This window comes from Pelmatolapia mariae, linkage group LG16_19, assembly GCF_036321145.2.
Source record: "Pelmatolapia mariae isolate MD_Pm_ZW linkage group LG16_19, Pm_UMD_F_2, whole genome shotgun sequence".
Taxonomy (NCBI): domain Eukaryota; kingdom Metazoa; phylum Chordata; class Actinopteri; order Cichliformes; family Cichlidae; genus Pelmatolapia; species Pelmatolapia mariae.
The window spans coordinates 45,300,233-45,318,858 of NC_086241.1; the positions used below are offsets into that span (position 1 = coordinate 45,300,233).

The 18,626-nt window shown below is 39.8% G+C and overlaps 1 protein-coding gene and 1 long non-coding RNA gene across 3 annotated transcripts; one reads left to right on the top strand and one right to left on the bottom strand.

Moving 5' to 3' along the window:
* The first annotated feature begins 250 nt into the window (after positions 1-250).
* Positions 251-1,591, top strand: LOC134645659 (uncharacterized). Its single transcript, XR_010096575.1, has 3 exons — positions 251-356; positions 485-606; positions 1,499-1,591. It is a non-coding gene; the product is annotated as an uncharacterized LOC134645659 (long non-coding RNA).
* A 3,558-nt stretch (positions 1,592-5,149) lies between these two features.
* Positions 5,150-18,253, bottom strand: LOC134645610 (tumor necrosis factor alpha-induced protein 2-like). Of its 2 annotated transcripts, XM_063499115.1 has the most exons (12): positions 18,222-18,253; positions 17,550-17,633; positions 16,703-17,348; positions 16,334-16,445; positions 10,409-10,528; positions 9,713-9,807; positions 9,505-9,597; positions 9,279-9,402; positions 9,058-9,177; positions 8,787-8,942; positions 6,857-6,978; positions 5,150-5,762 (listed from the first exon to the last, which is right to left on the bottom strand). In XM_063499115.1, exons 2-12 carry the CDS (start codon positions 17,578-17,580, stop codon positions 5,612-5,614), a joined length of 1,770 nt encoding a protein of 589 aa, XP_063355185.1. In that variant the 5' UTR covers positions 17,581-17,633; positions 18,222-18,253; the 3' UTR covers positions 5,150-5,611. The 2 variants fall into 2 exon arrangements, with proteins under 2 accessions (XP_063355185.1, XP_063355184.1); XM_063499114.1 differs by lacking the exons at positions 17,550-17,633; positions 18,222-18,253 and having other exon boundaries at positions 16,703-17,468.
* Positions 18,254-18,626: the final 373 nt, after the last annotated feature.

The window sequence follows — 18,626 nt, forward strand, 5'->3', positions numbered from 1 at the left end:
TAAAGATTTCTTCAGATCGGGCAGCAACTTGAACCACTTTCTTGATAGTGTTTACAATCATTTCCCCACACTGCAATATGTTATGGACGAGCAAAAAGTAAGAAAATTCCCATCTATCAAATATACACAAATTTACCTGTAGTTGTTTTTTTTAAACCGATTCAGTTAAACTGCATTCATGTTGTTTTTATGTGTCTCAGGTGGTGGTGGATGAGGCCTATAAGATCATCGCCCGTACTTATCTCGAACATCTTATAACAAACAAGAAGAGAACCCTGAAGGGGCGATGGGCTCCTAATATTGGTGAACGAATACATGAAGATGCAAACCATCTTCACAAGAGCATCTCACTCTTGGTGAGATCAACAAGTTGCAAACAGTCTGCTTATTGTTATGTGAATGACATTTTACCAAAAGAGCAACTGGAAAAAAAAAATCATAACCTTGACATGAATTCCTGTCATACTTGTTTGTGTTTTATCAGGCTCCTGGTGTCCACGAGTGGCACAAGATGCTGCTGGGCATCCAAGAGGTGTTGGACTGCAAATCCATTGATGCACTGAAGATAATAATGGGACGTCTACAGCAGGATTATTTCACACAGAGGTAAAACACTCACTTACCTGTATCAATACAAACATGTATACACACCTTCTTAGTAAAGGCCTCAGCCTCTCGCTGGGTAAAACTGATAGGAAAGAGGGTGCTGCATCGATAACCTCCTTCTGACTGCTCTGACCAGCAGATTTCTGTAGTTTCCTTCAGAGACACAGACTTATTTTCAAACCCTCACAAGCTAATGAAACATGAAACCGTAGTGCAATTTGACACAAGCTGGAAATGTAAGTCAAAGTACGCTTCTTCCATGCTACGGGCAAACTATGGGCAACCAAAGCAATGGCAAGGACAGGAAGCAACATCCCTGACCAACTGGTTGTGAAACACATTTTCACCAAGAGACCATGGGATCTCTGTCTTTCAAGGGCCCTAAGAGCCCTAAGGATTTTTCTTGATATGACTATTTCACTGCTGTAAAACAAATTTAAATGATCATAATTAGGAGCTTCCATAGATAACCTGTTTGATCAGACAGTCTACAGTCTCATTGCTACACGCCCCTTGAAAATGCACACAAATTTGTGCTTCATTCACTCGTATGTCTTACCAGCTTGCACATATAAAACAGACTTCCCCAGCAGAGCAGCTATATTCTCAATTCGTCAAACATCCCTCACGTCTATTTTTTTGGATGCAAACACTTGGCATAAAACAGTTGTGCGCAGTTTAGCTCATCCTTCCAGATGACTGGGCTAAGACAGTGTGCAAAGAGGTCATCAAGGAAAACATCTTTTCTAGATGCCTTATTTTATACTTTTAATCTTGTAAATATTGTTCTTCACTGTATAAAAGAAAAGAAAAACTCTTTTAAATGAATAGATCTGTCTAACAGAATAATTTATGTGTTACTAACTTTGTGGGGTTTCTTCTTTGACTACAGTGAGGACTTCAAGTTACTGAACAAGTTGCTGAAGTGGAAGGGTCTTTCTAATGGCAAAGTCAACGAGGTACTGGACGCTCTTCCCGGCAGTGAATCCAGACCTATTTGCAGGTCCTGTTTCTCCTGTCTTACCTGCTGGTGACGGCTTAGTTGGGCAACACGGGATGAAGCGCAAGAAAAAGATTAATGCTGATTGTTACATGTTTGTTTATGAAACATAAAAAAGACAGCAGGTGGAGTTTGGCTGAGGGAGCATTATAAGCTGTGCAATTTTAAATGGCACAAAAAAGTTTTGGTGAAAGAGCTTTTTAGGGACATTTAGTAGCAGCTTATTAAAAGAAAAAATGTGTGTTTTTTTACTCTTACTGTGTATTACAGTAAACAACAGCCATGGTTGTTTATGTACTTGAATTTGATTTGTTTACTGCAGTTAGTAAAAGAAATGTTTAGATTATGATTTTTTAAAAAATATTTGTAATATTTATTACATTTTATTTATGAAGGTACAAACATACATTTGTACAGAGGGAGGCGATTTAAAGCCCCACCTGTTATTCCGTTATCTTCACTAAGACTGCTCCTGCCTTGTTAATAAACATGCAAAACCTCATTGTCTGATAATGAAGCACGAGCTCCTGGGATCATTTCTATTGCCTAGCAAGCTGTAATATTACAAATTCCGTTAAAAATTCTCAAAAAAGGAGCCAACAGCACGCACACATGTCCAGTTTAATGTTGTGGATGAGTCAGACGAGCATGAGCTGCCTGTGTAAGGACACCTGTAAGTCATCACTGCCCCCTGATGGGGACTGACTTCCTTTTGTAGCCAGCCTCAAGTGGGACTTAGAGGAACTGCAGTTTTTGCCACTTCAGCTTTGGCCTCATTTTTCTCCTGATGACCACTACTTACAACACACACACTTCCTGAACTGCAAATTTTGAACAAGAAAAACAAGCAATAATTAGAAATAGATATGATGAGTGTAAAAATATAACACAGGCCGAATGCAACACATTTGCTACAGTCCAGGCTGTGAAGTAAAGTTACCACAAAGCTGTAAGAGTGTGAATGTGCAGGTTAATGGAACAGTGAAGGCATAACTGCAGCTGTGTTATTCCCTTAAATGAAAGTGTTGCTTAGATGTAATCTTTGGGCATCTAGAAAAATTTTAGCTTTCTTTCAGTTGTAACCTTTGACCATGGCTTATCTGACAGACAGGAGGGAAAATAATCTCCCAGGAAATACTGAGTCTGTTGCTAGAAAGCCATGATCCATGTAGCCTTGCAAAAAAATCTCCTCAGTTAGAGTCATCAGTCAGCAGACTAGCTAGGGTCCTGCAGTGTCTTAAATGTGGCTTATACTGTTTCCAGGATATGGGAATGTTTGGTTTTAATGCAGTTTCTTTGTTCTATTTCTGTTGAAGAAACCTGACTTTTGTTGTCCTTAATAGTTCTGAATTTTCTTTGAACTGTGTACTGTTCTTCAGATTTTTTTTTAAACGTATGTGCCTTCTACACAAAATCTCAATGTTCTGAAATTGCTTTAATCTTTACCTGCTACTTTGTGTGAACCTCCTCCATGAGCTCTGGTTTATGTTTTATAGTTTAAGGCTCTCTGTTCAATGACTTTTCTTCATGAAAGAAATTATTCTGTACATTCCCACGATCATTCTGTTGCTAAAGACTGACTGTGATGAATAAACTTCAATTTAAAAACAAAAGGCAGTATAGTCTTTGCACCACCAGCAAACACCACTAGATGGAGACCAACATCACCATACTGAAACAAGACTTCCTTCGCAGAGCTGGTCCCACGTTGTAGTTTTCATATGGAGAAAAATCTGACGAATCTTTAGATAAAACAAACAGTAAATTTATTATGTTTTGTAACACTATGGATATTTCTCTTCTTCAGCTATAAACCCAGCCCTTTAAAGCCATGTGTATACTGTCCATGCAGGCGTACAGGTCCAGAGTTGTAGATGATGACAGACAGGAACATGTACAGATGACGAAAGATATCGGGCTATATTATTACTCAAACCCTAAATTTCAAGCAAACTTATTTCACTTTGCCATTATTGGATAGTGTGTGTAGAATAAGGTGTGTAGAATAGTGTGACAAAATCATAAGGCTGTGAATACTTTCCAGATGTGCTGCAGTGTAACAGCGCCAGAACTCACAGGCAGAGAGGGGCAGACTAGCAAGAAGAAAAGAGAAGACCACAAAAAAAGGAGGGAAAAATTAAGAAATAAGTAAAGCATAACAGGTTATCTTCTTACTGAGTGTCAACCATCATACCTGATCATCTACATCACCTGCAAAGGCAAGATCTGAAGCTTCTATTTCGGCATCTTACAGCACGAACTGCTGTGGACCAAGGCTATTGTCCCAGGCCGTAACAGGCTTCAGAGTATACTGACCCATACTGGTTCCTGCTTTATTTTCATGGGGGGAAAAAAAATCCCCCTTCCCACTTCTATTTTTTCAAAAATCTTGACCTTTTAACAGAGAAAGTTAAAAGGTCAAAAAATATTGATAAAACAATAAACTGACAAAAGACTGTGGAGGTCAGAGTGTCATAGCTGGAAAGCACCATGGAGTTTCTTATCAGCCTGGTTATTCACAGTCAAATTCATCACTAGATCCTTTGATGAGTTCATTTTCCTTTACTCCCTCTGCCTCTCATTGGGGAATTTTTTACTGTGACCTCCTCCCCCCTGACTAGGCAATATCCCACCTCCTGCAGTTATGACACACTTTCAGGAAAAAGCCGCATTTTGAAAATAGTTTCCTTCAAGACATCCTTCCCCAGCTCATTAGCTACAAGTATATAAAACAATGAATAAATAAACTGGGATTCATTGAGCGTGCCAATGATTTCCCAGAATTGTTCAAAGCTGCTGGAGACACGGAAGAGTAATTCCTCTCTGGGTCGGGAAACCAGTGGATGACTATTGTTAATACTCCCTTGATGAAGGGTTCATTAAATATAATCTTTAAAGCCATGTAACCTCGGACTTCACAGGATTTCTTCAAAGACTTCCTCAAAGATCCATGGGTTTCATGCAAGATAATTTCTTAGACATATCAGATTTAGATGATTCCTTATATGATTCAATAAATAAACCTCTAAGAAGGAGAGTTGTAGATTTACACAAGCTGGGAAGGTCTTTTAGAACCATTTCTGAACTATTAATGGCTAACTTCCCTCCATGCTACCTTGATCATAGCCTCTAGTCTCCTCCTCCATGGAGGGCAATGCTACTTGTGGCGGTTCATCTTGTAGCCAAGCATCTCAGTGATCACTGCAACTGTGGTGTAGATCAGCTGGTTGGTTTTGGTGGTGATGGTTGCTGTAGGGTTTGTCTGTGATGCTGCATTACCTATCAAGCTACATGTATAGATATAGTGTTCACTTGCAACCTGCAGTTATCATTCTTATGATTTTTATAATTAACATATGTTAATACTTATTATAGACATTAACTATAACTTAATTCCCTGTCTGTTGCCAGTACTATTGCTGTTTTTTCCACATACTATAAACCCTACAGTTAGTTTACATGTGGATCATCTACTAAACACAGAGTAAACAGTAAAAACAAATTGAGCTGGTTTTGCACATTTATTAAAAAAACTCAACTTACATCTATTTATGTACATCAGACATGAATAATTCTCTGTAATACAATATAGCATAAAATACAACTTATGAAAATACTAGACTTCAACACCATTTCTATTATATGAACAACAGGTCAGTGTCGTTCATATAATAGAACGACACTGACCTGTTTGTAAGTGTATAAAAACACACACTTGCATACTTATTTACAGTTTATATGAAATGCACAAAAATTACCAGCTTGAATGTGACATCTAGCTTATGTATACAGTAACATACAGTGACTACAGCAAGCATTCACCATCACAGAGTCTGCGTATAATAGGGATTTCAGTCTAAGTAACATCTGAACCAAGGTTTTTCCATGGCATTCACTCTGTATGTCTTTACAGAGATAGACTGTAACACAATATAATACACAACAATATTGCTGCTGTGCAATCAAACTCTTAATCAGTGATACTCTGAGAAGCAAATGTGTGGCTCATCTGACTTCAACTTTGGAGAAAAACTTCCGGGTTCCAGGATCAGCACGGCTCTCTTTCAGTGTGTCTGACAGAGTGGTTTTGACGATTTTCCTGTCGGCTTTGGAGAGGTTTGTCTTGAGTTTGAGCAGAGCCGAAACATGTTTTTCACTGTTGGTGACAGAAAGAAGAAAGGGTCTAAAAAAGTGATGATTTTCTCTATGTAAAGTCAGAGACTGTGAAAAAAAGGATTGTCATGTGAAAGCTGCCACATTTGATATAGAAAATAAAAAAATATAAAGAAATGAGTTTGAGCATTTTTTTTAGCTAAATATAATCTGCAATGTTTTATTTCACTTTCAACATAAGAATAACAGAAAAAGTTATATCTTCACTGATCCCGTCAAGACTTGTTTTCATTGACATGTTATGTCTTTTTCTGTGTGTAGCCAGTTTTCTGCCCCTGACACACATCCTTCCTGCAAACACTAACAGCTGTCATTAGCACATCACCACACCTATTTAAATTGCTGAGAAGAGGGGAGATGGAAAATGTCTCAGTCCACCCCTGTTGGAAATCTGACAATAGGTGGAGCTCTTACTGAAATGGATCTGTGCCTCAAATGCATGTGACTCTCCGAATATGAACTAGTTTTACCAAATAACTCTTCCATAAAACTCTTATTCAGCATAAACATATATGAGTGCTATCAAGAGCAGTGTTTATGTCTCCTGGTTCCCTCTCTCCTTTTTCTTTAAGGTTAGAAATGAGACCAAATCAAGACAGTTTGGTTTTCCGGTGGAAGAAATCTTTCATTTAACTCTAATTAACAGCATTATTGACTTCATCTACACACAGCTGCTGCTGCTGCTTCTCTCATGCCAGCATGTTTTATTTAGCTTTCTGTTTCAGTGCACTATCAGTGAAACTGGTAATGTAAAATAGAAAGGCAGCACATCTACTTTTGGCTAATGTTAGTTCCCATGAATGTAGCTCATCCTGCTCACAAGAAACATCTGAAACTAATTGAGATGTTTCGCTCAGTCTGCTTCCTGTTTTCCCTCAGCTCTCTCTGAAAACTACGATTGTTTATCCTGGCCTAATGTCTCACAAAGCTCTTATCATGATATAGTTCTTTATACACTTCTTCAGTTGTTTATGATACACCAGGCCCCAAAAATGAGAGCACATTACATTTGCGTGAGTTATACTCTGTATGTTTTTGTATTAAAGTAAATAATGTCTGAGTCAATTCAAAAGTTACCTGAGGTCGGGATAAGCAGATCCCAGTGACACGATTTGCATCTGTATGGCAGGAATATCTTGGAGTTTTAGCACTTCTGCAATCTTGGTCAGGATTTCCATTAACCAGTCTTGTTTGGATCCCTGTGAAGAGAAATCAGTGACGTCAGTTTAGTCTGCAAGTTTCCCCAAACTGTAATCAACATAGCTGCTGTTTTTGGAAATAATTATGTTTTTTCTTCTGGAGCTATTGCACTTGAATTTCCAGCTAGCTGCGCAGTATATGTTAATTTTCAATTCTTTCAGTTACAAAGACTGAAAATTTGCTCCTGTTCTTATCTAAAAGTCCTGTACTGCAAGTGGCAAAGGATGTTGTCCCATTTTACCTTATTATAATCCCTGTCTCATAATAGTGACCCTGTCATGATCCTGGGTCATTTTGACCCAGCGTTTTGTGTTTCCTTTTGGTTTCACCTTGTGTTTTGTGTTTATTCTGATTTTGGTATTAGTTCTTAGGATTTGGTTCTTGTGTTTAGTGCTTGAGTGTTGTATCAGCCCTACCTGTGTCTGTCCTCTGTGCTCTGTTCGGGTCCTCGAGTTTCTGTTGTAAAACAATCTGTGTGTTTCCTGTTTTACTTTGTTAGTCTGTGTCTCGTTATGCCCATTAGTTCCAGCTGTGTCCCGTCCTGTGTGCCAATTCCTGATTGCCTGGTGTGTGTATTTATAGTGTGTGTCTGCCTGTGCTCCTCGTCGTGTCGTCTGTGTTTCTCTGCGTCAGTTGGTATTTCTCTGTGTCTCTCTCTGTTCCATCCCGTGTTCCAGGTTTACTAGTTTTTCCCAGTTTAGGTTTGTGTCTTTGTGCAGTCCTCGCCACCCTCATTTCTGTATATATTTCACGCTTTGTAAATTAAACGCTCACCTGCATCTAGCCGTTTCTTGCATCTTGGGTCCTCATTAACTCTACCACACGACTGCTGCCCCAGCCGTGACAGACCCCCTCCCACTCCTTGTCCTCTCACCATTCCAGATCCAATATCTATTGACAAATGTATTTTTTCTATTTCTTACTGATTTTTCTTTTTATTCACTTGATTTTGAAAGTAAAACCAAAGTAAGAGGGTAAACTTCAAAACTGGAATACAGCCCGTCAATCGTTCTTTTACTGTAGTTAGTTGAATTTGTGACTAAGGTTTGCCTCATTCCGCTTCCTGGGTGCCACCAACACCCAGGACCTCAAGTGGGAGCCCACATCAGCTCCATCATAAGGCCCAGCAGAGGATGTACTTCCTGAGGCAGCTGAAGAAATTCAACCTGCCAACAAGGACGTTGATGCAATTCTACACTGCAATCAACTCCTCCATCCTCATCTCCTCCATTACCGTGTGGTATGATGGAGCCACCATCAGGGACAAACAGACTGCAGCGTGTTGTGCGCTTTGCTGAGAAGGTGATTGGCTGCAGACTCCCATCTCTGCAGGACCTGTATACCTCCAGGACACTGGGGCGTGCAGCTTGGATCACAGCTGACCCTTCTCACCCTGGACACAGTCTGTTTGACCTGCTCCCCTCAGGCATAAGGACAGTTTCTTCCCCTCTGCTGTTGGACTCATGAAAAATAACCATGTGACTGTTCCCACCACAAACACATGACACTATACTGTGTTCTCTGCATATGTTCCATTTTGCGTACCTGCGTACATGTATATATCAATCTGCTTAGCACTTTTAATTTAGATTTTTATGTTTATTTAAGCGTTTGTCTTACAGTATGTTTTGCAATAAGTACCACAGCAATTTCCTAATGTTGTAAATCTGCTCAACATTTGGCAAAAAAACCTTTCTGATTCTGATTCTGATTCACCCTGTCAAACAATGTTATGCTGATCAGTGTTTGTGCTTGATTGATTTTATTTGTGTCTCAGTTAAAGTGTGCATTAAAGATCAAGTCTCACCATTTTGGCAAACAGCTCGTGGAGTTTCTCTGCATTTTCTTTCACAGTCTTGTAAGCTTTCTGCTGCTGATTGCTGTCCTTCAGTTTGATCTTTCCTTTCAGGAGCCTCTGGACATACTCTACTGTCATTTCCTGGTAAAGCTGACCAATCAGCTCCTGAATTGAAACCAAGTATTTAAGTAGTCAGAGCGCATCATAATCCTTTTACTTAAACATTGGCAATGAAGGCAATAATGGCCATTCAATCCAAAACAAAGTTTCCTCCTTTTACCTGGTAAGAGGGTTGACTCGAACCCTGAAGTTTCTGAAACTCTTCTTCAGTGCTTTTCAGCAGCTTCTCAAACGTGTTCTTCTTCAGCCAGTCACTGGTTCCCAGTTTCTTGTAGTGTGGCTGTGTGAGGAACAAATAATACAGTTTTTTAAACCTTTGATTAAAACATATTAGGATTTAATCCTGAGGATTATTGATATCTGCAGTTGAAAAGAACTTACCTTGAGGACCTTGTGCACAGGAGTTAATAAATAAGTGTGGGCAGACTGTTTCATCTCAGTCAGGACCTGCAAACAGTTTTCCCGCACATCCTCTGGGAACAGATCGTGCTCCACAAGGAAGTCCCTTTAGACAGACCACACAGGACACATTAGCTCACAGTGAAGTATTCGCCTGTTATGATGAAGGTAAAATCTGAATTTCCATCTAACTGGATCAGAAACATACCTGAACTGTTTGACACAGCTGAGGTTTGCCTTTATGAAAGCTTTGCTGTGCAGTTTGTTTTGCTTAATGATGTCTTCATGAAAATTTTGATACCTGCAGAAGATTAAGAACAGTTTTCACATTTATTATCTTGTTATTACCAAACATAAAACTAAAATGTATTTTCAAATTTAAATTTTTAAATGACAGCCTTATGAAGCCTTGTTACCTCTGCATGAAGTCTGTCAGGTTGGATGTTATTTTCTGGGCCTTGTGCGGGTCTCTTACAGTTGTATGTGCTGATGTCACGATGCCGTTGATAAACTGAAGACAAATGGATTGACAAATCAGTGGCAGTTTTAAGTACTCAAAGCACTTTACACAGCAATGCACTTCCATCATTTTCAGATCCAGTTAAACACCAGGAACCAAACCCAGTGCTTTAGAATGTTAGTGACTAACCCAAGTGATTAAGGTACAGAACCATGGGAGGGTTTGAAACTGTGACTTTCTATAAATGACCAAAACAAAAATAATTCTCTTCCTTGTTTGTTAATTTTTTCCTCAAAGTTTCTCAAAGTCTTTTTCAGTTTGGTTAATATGTGCAACAGGCTGAAAAACATTTATTGGCACTTCTTTGGAAAGGTTTAAAGTGGATAACAGAGTAAATGTCACGTCAAAACAATGTTACGTCATTATTTAACCACAACAATTTTTCATTGCACAGTTCTGACATAGCAATGTATACAAAGCCTCTCATCATGGTCAGTAATGGTCAAAAATTAGAAGTCAACAAATGCATGACTCACTATAAGGATCCTTAAAGTTGGCCACCACATGTGGCGCCTTTCACTTTATATTAATACATTTTTATAAAAGCATCAATTTCAGCCTCTTTTATATCAAGTTGTTGCAGCAACTCTACCTGGATGACATCATAGGCCACAGGACTGACGTAGCAACCATCATCTTTTTTCTCCTTTCCTTGATCCCACTCTTTCTTTGCTTCATCCAATACTCGGTCAATATAAATCATCAGGTCGCTCTAAGCACACAACAAGACACCGCTGTCATTTTTGAAATGCTTTCACGTGTAAAGATTTAATTACTGACAGTAATAATTACATCTTCAGTATTATGTCTAAAACAACATCCACCAAAACCAACAACTCTTTTTTTCCCCAGATATTTTTATTACATCAATTTTACAAAAGACAAATTAAACAATGTGGTGTTTTCTTTTTGCAGAACGTAAAACAATATGAGACATACATTCCCACCTCATAATTACAACAGTGCCAGTAGATGTAAAAAAAAAGAAAGATCCAAGCTAATAGTACAAAAATAAACCCTGGAATACGAAATAACAGTTCCTGAGTGAACAAAAGAGATGTGCAAAGTTTAAAAACCCACACACCTACACAACCCCCCCCCCCCCCCCCCCCCAAAAAAAACCCCCAAAACAAAACAAAAAAACAAAACAAACAAAAAAAGGTCTAAGATTTAAAATGAGTGGTCAGCTTACTCATTGTAATAAATCAAATCTGTAAAAAAATTATAAATAAAGTAGATAAATAAATGCCATCATAAAGTGCAGGCACAATAGAGTTTGTATAATTAAACATAAAATAAAATAAAGTCTGAGTTGGCTAAATGGGAGTGTTGCAGGACCGCAAAGTCTGAACATGATAAAAAAAGGGTTGCCAGATTTTAAAAAATGTGGCCATAGACCCACGCAGGGTGAATTAATCTTTTCGAGTTTGCTAAATTGCAAAGCATCTCTGATCCAGATTTCTCACGATGGGGGAGAAGGGGACTTCCAACATAACAATATTCTGCGTCTTGCCAATAAGGTGAGAAATGCTACCAAATCCGCCGGGGGTGTTGGCAAGACAGCTGCATCAGGAAGAACCCCAAACATGCAGTTGAGGGCACAGGTTGGAGGGGCAGCTGGATGATCTTTGATAGAGTCAGAAAAATATTAATCCAATATTGTTTGAGGGACCAGAACATATGTATTAAGGAGGCAGGTGTTTGATGACAGCGGTCGCAATCAGAGCTAAGATTGGGGTATATTTGAGCAAGTCTGGCTTTACTCCAGTGTACACGGTGTAAAATCCTACATTGAATTAACCCATGTTTGGCACATAATGAGGAGCAATGGATCCGGTAAAGAATTTTATCCCAAAAGTCATGCTGAATCGCACATCCCAAATCCCGCTCCGATGCCATTTTAATAGCCAAGGTTAAGGAGTTACTAAAGGAACATATTCTCTCATTGTCAGGGTGTCGTGTGTGGATGCGAGGAAGAGATGACCCAAACGCAGGACTCGTTGATGAGTGACGAATTGAAGGCCGTGTTTATTATTGAGAGCGGATGAACAGAACATGAAACGGAGGACTGACTGAACTGAAATGACTGAACTGGCTGGCTGGACTGGACACACGTACGGCATAGACAACATCAATGACACGACAATGAACGGAGGGAAACTGAGGACTTAAATACATGGACAGATGAAGATGATAATGAGAGACCGGTGAGTACACAGCTGAACTTAATCTGAGTAAAGACACACAGAGGTAACTGAAACACAATACAGGCAATGAGAATGAGTGCGAAATAAACAGGGAACATGAACAGAAAACGCTGGGTCAACGACCCAGGAACACTGACACTCATACAGACAGGATATCAGGCCCTGTGATAAGGGGGGAAGTGACAAAAGGTTATCAAAGTCATGACAAGGAGGTCTAGATGGGCACTGGGAGTATTTCTCCTTAACAAAACTCCGGATTTGTAAATAACAAAAGAAATGACTTTTTGCAAGGCCAAATTTAAATGAAAGCTGTTCAAAAGAAGCAAAGACTTGATACCCAAGGAGGCCCACAAATACAAAGCGCCATCAACTAAAGGAGGTTGAAAAGAAGGATTTTTCAAAATGGGTGACTGAAGGGAAAAAAGTTTAACTTAAAATAACGAAAAAAAAACCCGAAAAATTGATACCATATTTTCAAGGTAACTTTCACAATAGTGTTATTATAAAAATCTCCAAAAAGTTGATTCTGTTCATCTGGACGTAGCGTTTTGTGGGAGAAACGTTTCGTCACTCATCCAAGTGACTTCTTCAGTCTCAGCTGACTGCAGGTTTCCCCAATCTTATAAACAGTACATTTGCATAATGACTGAAACCAGCCCACTGAAGGAACAATGGGCTGGGAGGTCAGTTCCTTAATCTTAATATGCAAATTCTCATGACCATTGATCAACAACCACTGACCAAAACCCACTGATCAATGGCCATGAGTACCATTCACAGAGAGTTGGGGAATGGCTGCAATCACAGCATTGTAAGATTTACTTTCCTGGATGATTGAGAATGCATCAAGACGTTATAAAAACCTGCGCTTGGAAGTTGCACAGGTTTTTATAAATCAGGGCAAGTAAGGAGGATAAGACACAGGAAGAGATCTCCAAGTTCAGCCACGCCAGGGCATTGTTCATCTCTCAGCTTATAGCCAGAAATAAGGCTAAACTGTTCAAGTATTGAGAGCATCATAGGAATTGAAGATGCTGGTTTTGAGATATAAAGAAGCAAATCATCTGCATATAAGGAGACCCTTTGTTCCATACCATTTCTAGTAACCCTGGTGATATGGCCAAAGGCTCAATTGCAAAAAGCAATGGCAACATGGGACAGCCCTGCCTAGTCCCTCTGAAAAGAGGAAAAAAGTCCAAATATGTGCCATTTGTTTTAACAGCGGCAAGCAGGGAAGCATAAAGAAGCTTCAACCATGCGATGATTATTTTACCAAAGTCAAATTTTTCCAAAACGTAAAAAAGGTATCCCCACTCGACTCTGTCAAAAGCCTTCTCAGTATCTAAACTGATCACAAACTCATGGCTGTTGGAGTCTGAAGGATTGTAAAGAACATTAAACAAATGTCTAAGGTTAGAGAAGGCATATCTCCCTTTAATAAATCCTGTTTGATCCAGACTAATTACAGATGGCAATACTGCTTCCACACGCATCGCTAAAAGTTAGGCAAGGATTTTATAGTCCACATTTAGCAAAGAAATGGGACAGTATGAGCCACATTGTAATGGATCCTTATCCTTTTTAAAGATCAAGGATATAGATGCCTGTAGTAGAGATGGTGGGAGGGATCCAACTTCAAATGCGGGGCCAGTTTAGGCATAAATTTACGATAGAACTCAACGGGAAACCTGTCCTGTCCGGGACACTTAGCACACTGTAATTTGTTGATAGCTTGCAGGATATCTTCTACAGTTATTGGCTCCTCCAGCCAAAGACTATGTGTTTGATCAATTGATGGGAGTTTAAGATGATTGAAAAAGGAGTCCAAAGACTCAGTGCTAAATGCACATTCAGAAGCATAAAGAGATGAATAAAAGTCTCGAAATTGGTTATTCATTATTTTAGGATCCATAGAAACATCATTGATGTCTTAATCCGAGGAATGAAATGTGCAGCTGCTGCACTATGAAGCTGATGGGAAAGCAGTTTACCAGCCTGACACTTCAACAACATCTCTTCAGCCCGACCAGAGGACAAGTGATTAAACTCAGTCTGCAAGGACAACCGGTCGTTATAGACCTCTGGTGACCTCTTGAGTTTGATTGCCAACCAGGCTTATTTGAGAATCGATCCAGCGGACCGAGCCAACAATTAAAATCCCCACCAAGGACCAAAGAGTGGGAAGACAAGAACAGTTTTAGCCCCAATTGGGAGCATAGATGTTGGCAAAAATGAATTTAGTGTTCAAAATACTACCACTCACAATAATAAATCTACCATTCTGGTCTGCTATAACATTAGAGGAAACAATGGAACTGATTTGTGTATTAAAATAGCAGCACCACAGGCTTTGGATTTAAATGTAGAGTGATACAGTTGGCCTACCCACCCCTTACTAAGTCTAAAATGATCTGAAATTTTTAGGTGTCTTTCTTGTAAAAACACAATCTGGGTGCCCAAAAATTGCAATGATGGAGAACCTTGCTCCTTTTAATAGGCTGGTTCAGACCTTTACAATTCCAGCTGCAGAACTTAAACGAGTGACCTGCTTGTTGGTTATTAATATTTAGTTGCAATACCATGTTAGAACTAAGATTAAAATAAAACAAAAGCTGACCGGTGAAAAGCACCTAAAGACCAAAATAAGTGTACAGAACAGTACAACATAAAAAACAAAGAAAACATCCAAACTTCCCCCTAAATTCTGAAGCATCTTCCCAAACAAGATGCGCGCAACCCCCTCGAAAACAACCCCCTGAGCACTTCCTCCCAACCATCCGAAGTCCCAGTTGAGTTCAAGCTCCTTACAATACAAGGCAGAGACAAATCAAGGATTGTATTAAAATATATTAGAACAAGATACATCCTATAAATCAAGTTTACCTCAAATAAACATAAGTATATCACTTAAAAAAAAAAATCACAAAAATTAACCATATCAGCCTAACGGGCTAAGAAACTTCTGTGTCTTGAGAGGCAGGGCCCACCAGGATCTTATTGGCAAAGTCCGTGGCAGACGTAGGGTCAGTAAATTTACGTACAACTCCATCTGGAAGTGTCACCCTCAGTTCTGCAACAGGCCGAACTTGATCCCAGGACCAGAGTGCAGAACACGCTTGACACTAGTAAACTGTGAACGTTTTTTAGCCACGGCAGATGTGAAGTCTGGAAAAATGGAGCTCTTTCTGGCCTGGTAAAGTAGAGGAGAGTTTGCCCCTGCATGACATAGCAGCAGTTTCTTGACATGGAAGTAGTGGACTCTAATGAGCAGTGGGCGAGGAGGCGCTCCAGCTCTGGGCTTTGGTCCAAGGGATCTGTGAACCTGATCCAGCAGAGGTGCTTCATTCAGTTTCAGAAGATCTTGCAAAAGATAGGAAATAAACTCCCTAGGGTTAGATGTCTCTGAACTCTCGGGGACGCCAAGAAGATGAATATTATTGCGCCTTGACCTTCCTTCTAAATCCTCACATTTGGCTTGCAGTTGTCTGACCTCCTCCTTTAGGACACTTACAGCAGATTGAAGAGAAGTCAGCTCGTCACTGCAAGTTGTAGCTGAAAGCTCCAAATCTTTAATGGTGGTCCCTTGAGCATTAACGGTGGCCTGTAAGGTGGTTATTACAGCTTTAAACTGTATGATGTCCCGTTTCAAAACCTCCAATGCTCTGTTAAACGTGACTTCACTGAGCGGTGCACCCGCACCCTGCTCGTAGCTGCCCTCTGTGATAGCCGTGTCCCATTGAGAACCGTGTCCCAGCTCCGGGCTCTGTGAACCACCCGCATCAGCCTGGCCCCGTTTTGTCCGTTGCTCCCTCTTATCTCCCATTGTGCAAAGAAGGCAAATGGTGGGACTTTTAGTGAAAGATCTTGATTGTCCTCACGCGGCCCACCCGTAGTCCTCACTGATGTTAGAATGCAAGGGAAGCCGTCACTCGTGGAGCCATATGTAAGGGAAAAGGCCATGAAGATAGCAAAACCGGACACTACCGCTGCAGCTACCACAGCCAACCAGGAAGGAAACCCCGAGGCCTCGGATGCGGCCTTTCTCAGAAGTTGTCAAAAGTAGGTTTCCCGACCTCAAGAAGTAAAAAGCGGGCGACCAACGACAAAAAGGGTTACTTAGAACACACAAGACTGATATAAAGAGTGAGAATGCGTCTTAAAATAATATTTTTGTCAATGCTTTGCGGAGCCCTGGGAAACATGTCTTCACACCATTGTGTCCAACAGTGCCCTTCAAAACCAACAAGTCTTTAAGCCCTGCACTGACCATACTGATTAACTGGATACACGCCTTAGATTCACTGTGTTACCTGTTGTTTGCTGAGGTACTTCTCCTCCAGAGCTTTCAGTAACTTGTCAGGAAGCAGGTTTCCCAGCGCTTCAGTATTGATATTACTGGCCAGCTCAGGTTTTTCAAGGATTCTGGTACACAGAGCAGATAACACATGAGTTTCTATAAACACCCCAAGTTGTGTTTAGTTTACAAAAATGTCATTTTATTTAGCACGTTAAGAAAACAAGAAATTAGCCGTTACATTTGTATTATTATTCACTATCTATCTGTAATTGCTCAGGTATTTATTCTTCAAGGATCAATCAAGGACCGCACACTGACAGACATCATAATGTTTAGGCACAGAAAGATGCTACTTCAAACAATAATTGAACTGGTGGCTTACCCTGGATAAAACTCCTTCACCCATCGCAGGAGGAAACTGCAGTCCTTGTCATCCAGAACAGAGTCTGCAATCTTTTTGAGTCTTGCCTTGAAAGTTTGATGGTACTGTCTTGCATAAAAGTTACAGATGTCCATCTCTGGTGGGTAGCAGTTCTTCACCACCTCCACCACCCACTCCATGTCCTCCTTCAGCTGCCTGCCCATGGACTGGACGTCTGCTCGGATAGGCGACTGGTTCACCTGGTCACCAGTGGGGCTCGATGGGTTCTCCAAACGACTATACACTAATTCATGAAGCACTTTGTCATGGCGCGTCTTCCACTTTTTGGGCCTCCAGGCTGGTGGTGTCTGGCATCTTTGTCTCCACAGCTGGTCCTGCTCTTCCTCAAGGTTGATGGCTTTCACTGCAGATGTCAAAGCAGGCACAGCTGCCACACTGCTGAGAGAAAGACTCTGCTGCACAGTCTGCTCTATACGCTTTTCAAGTGCTTCATAGTCTGCAGCAAGCTTTTCTACTGCTTCCTCGTGAGCTTTAAGTGCATCAGCCTCTGTTATATCTCCAAACAGATGTTTTTCCCTGTCTATCAACAGTTGGTTGGCTTCAAACAGGTATTGTCTTTCAAGGTATTCCTCAAATTTAGGATTCACTGGTGGACAAAAACAAAGACAAATAATCTTCAAACAGTTCATATTTCTCCCAAAATAAGGTATTTAACATTTCTGGAAGAAATGGATAAAGTTATTTCTGTAGTGGAGGTGTTTTTTACACATCAGCACTATTTTGTGGAACAAACGTAACATCTATTTCTTTTCTTTAATATGTCACACAAAACACAATTTAGTTGTGCCTGTTGTGGATGAACCCGACTGAGTCCGCATTCTTCTCCAGGTAGTAAAACGTGACCAAAAGACCAAGAAAAGTGCTGAGAAATCTGCAATAAAAAGAAAAAAAAAAAAACAGTAATTTTTTTACACCTACTATTTCCGTTTTAATATACAGTTTTTTTAAAAATATGATTGCCAGAAACTAAACATTTTAGCCTTGTGTACAGAATCACCATAAAATAAAAAAAGATAGATTAAACCATAAATTTGCAATAAATGCATTGCTATTTTTTCAATAAATAAATACATTGAATTACTTTGAATTCCAATAAGATTACACAAAAAACAACTGAATATCTGCTATCTGAGATTTCTGCTTTATAAATCCCACAATTATCACCAGCACAGTAACTTAACTACATGATAAAAGCAAAAACAAAAAAACTGTCATATTTCATGCATGAAAAGAAGACGAAAAAACACTTTTTACAGATCAAAACATTTAAAAATGAGACATAAACAACATCAGCCATAACACAACAAAGAAAACTACTGAAATCAGAAAAAACACAAAACCTCATCCAATCTAATTACAGCAATACGCCAAAGTAAGTCTGTAAAAAGTATTTCTGTGTCCAAACAAACTATCAACATTATCTATAAAGAACATAAAACATCTTTTAGATTCTACTCACATAGACGTCACAGTCACTGCTTTGAAAGTAACTGCAGCTGCTGTGAGCTTTTATGCCTAGGGAAACACGCTCCTCCTGCTCAGACAGTGTAGGGAAATTTCAGAGATCCACAGAGAGCCACACATGCAATCCCTCACTTCCAAAGCACACACACACACGGAAAGCTGCGCTAGGGCAGCAGCATTCTTCTTATTTGGCCTCTGGATCAACCTCTCTAAACAGAGATTTTGTCGACTGTTAGGAAATGTTGTACAATCTTTCATACATTCTTTTTGACTTTCGTAATCCTGCAGTTTTATTTTCATGCCATTAGCAGATCAATTGCGCAACAACACTAAAAGCTCACTAGAATGTTATGTTTTTGGTCAGTTAGATTTTATTTTGTAACCAACCAAAACTGATGGC

Bases quoted from the DNA above. Each gene is read 5' to 3' on its own strand.
- LOC134645610 (XM_063499114.1), bottom strand. From the start codon at position 17,391: ATGAACTGTTTGAAGATTATTTGTCTTTGTTTTTGTCCACCAGTGAAT. The intron at 9,178-9,278 runs GTAAGTTCTTTT...TTCCTCACACAG, and splicing joins CTGTGCACAAGGTCCTCAAG to CCACACTACAAGAAACTGGG. The intron at 6,979-8,786 runs GTGAGACTTGAT...TTCTCTTCACAG, and splicing joins ACGAGCTGTTTGCCAAAATG to GGATCCAAACAAGACTGGTT.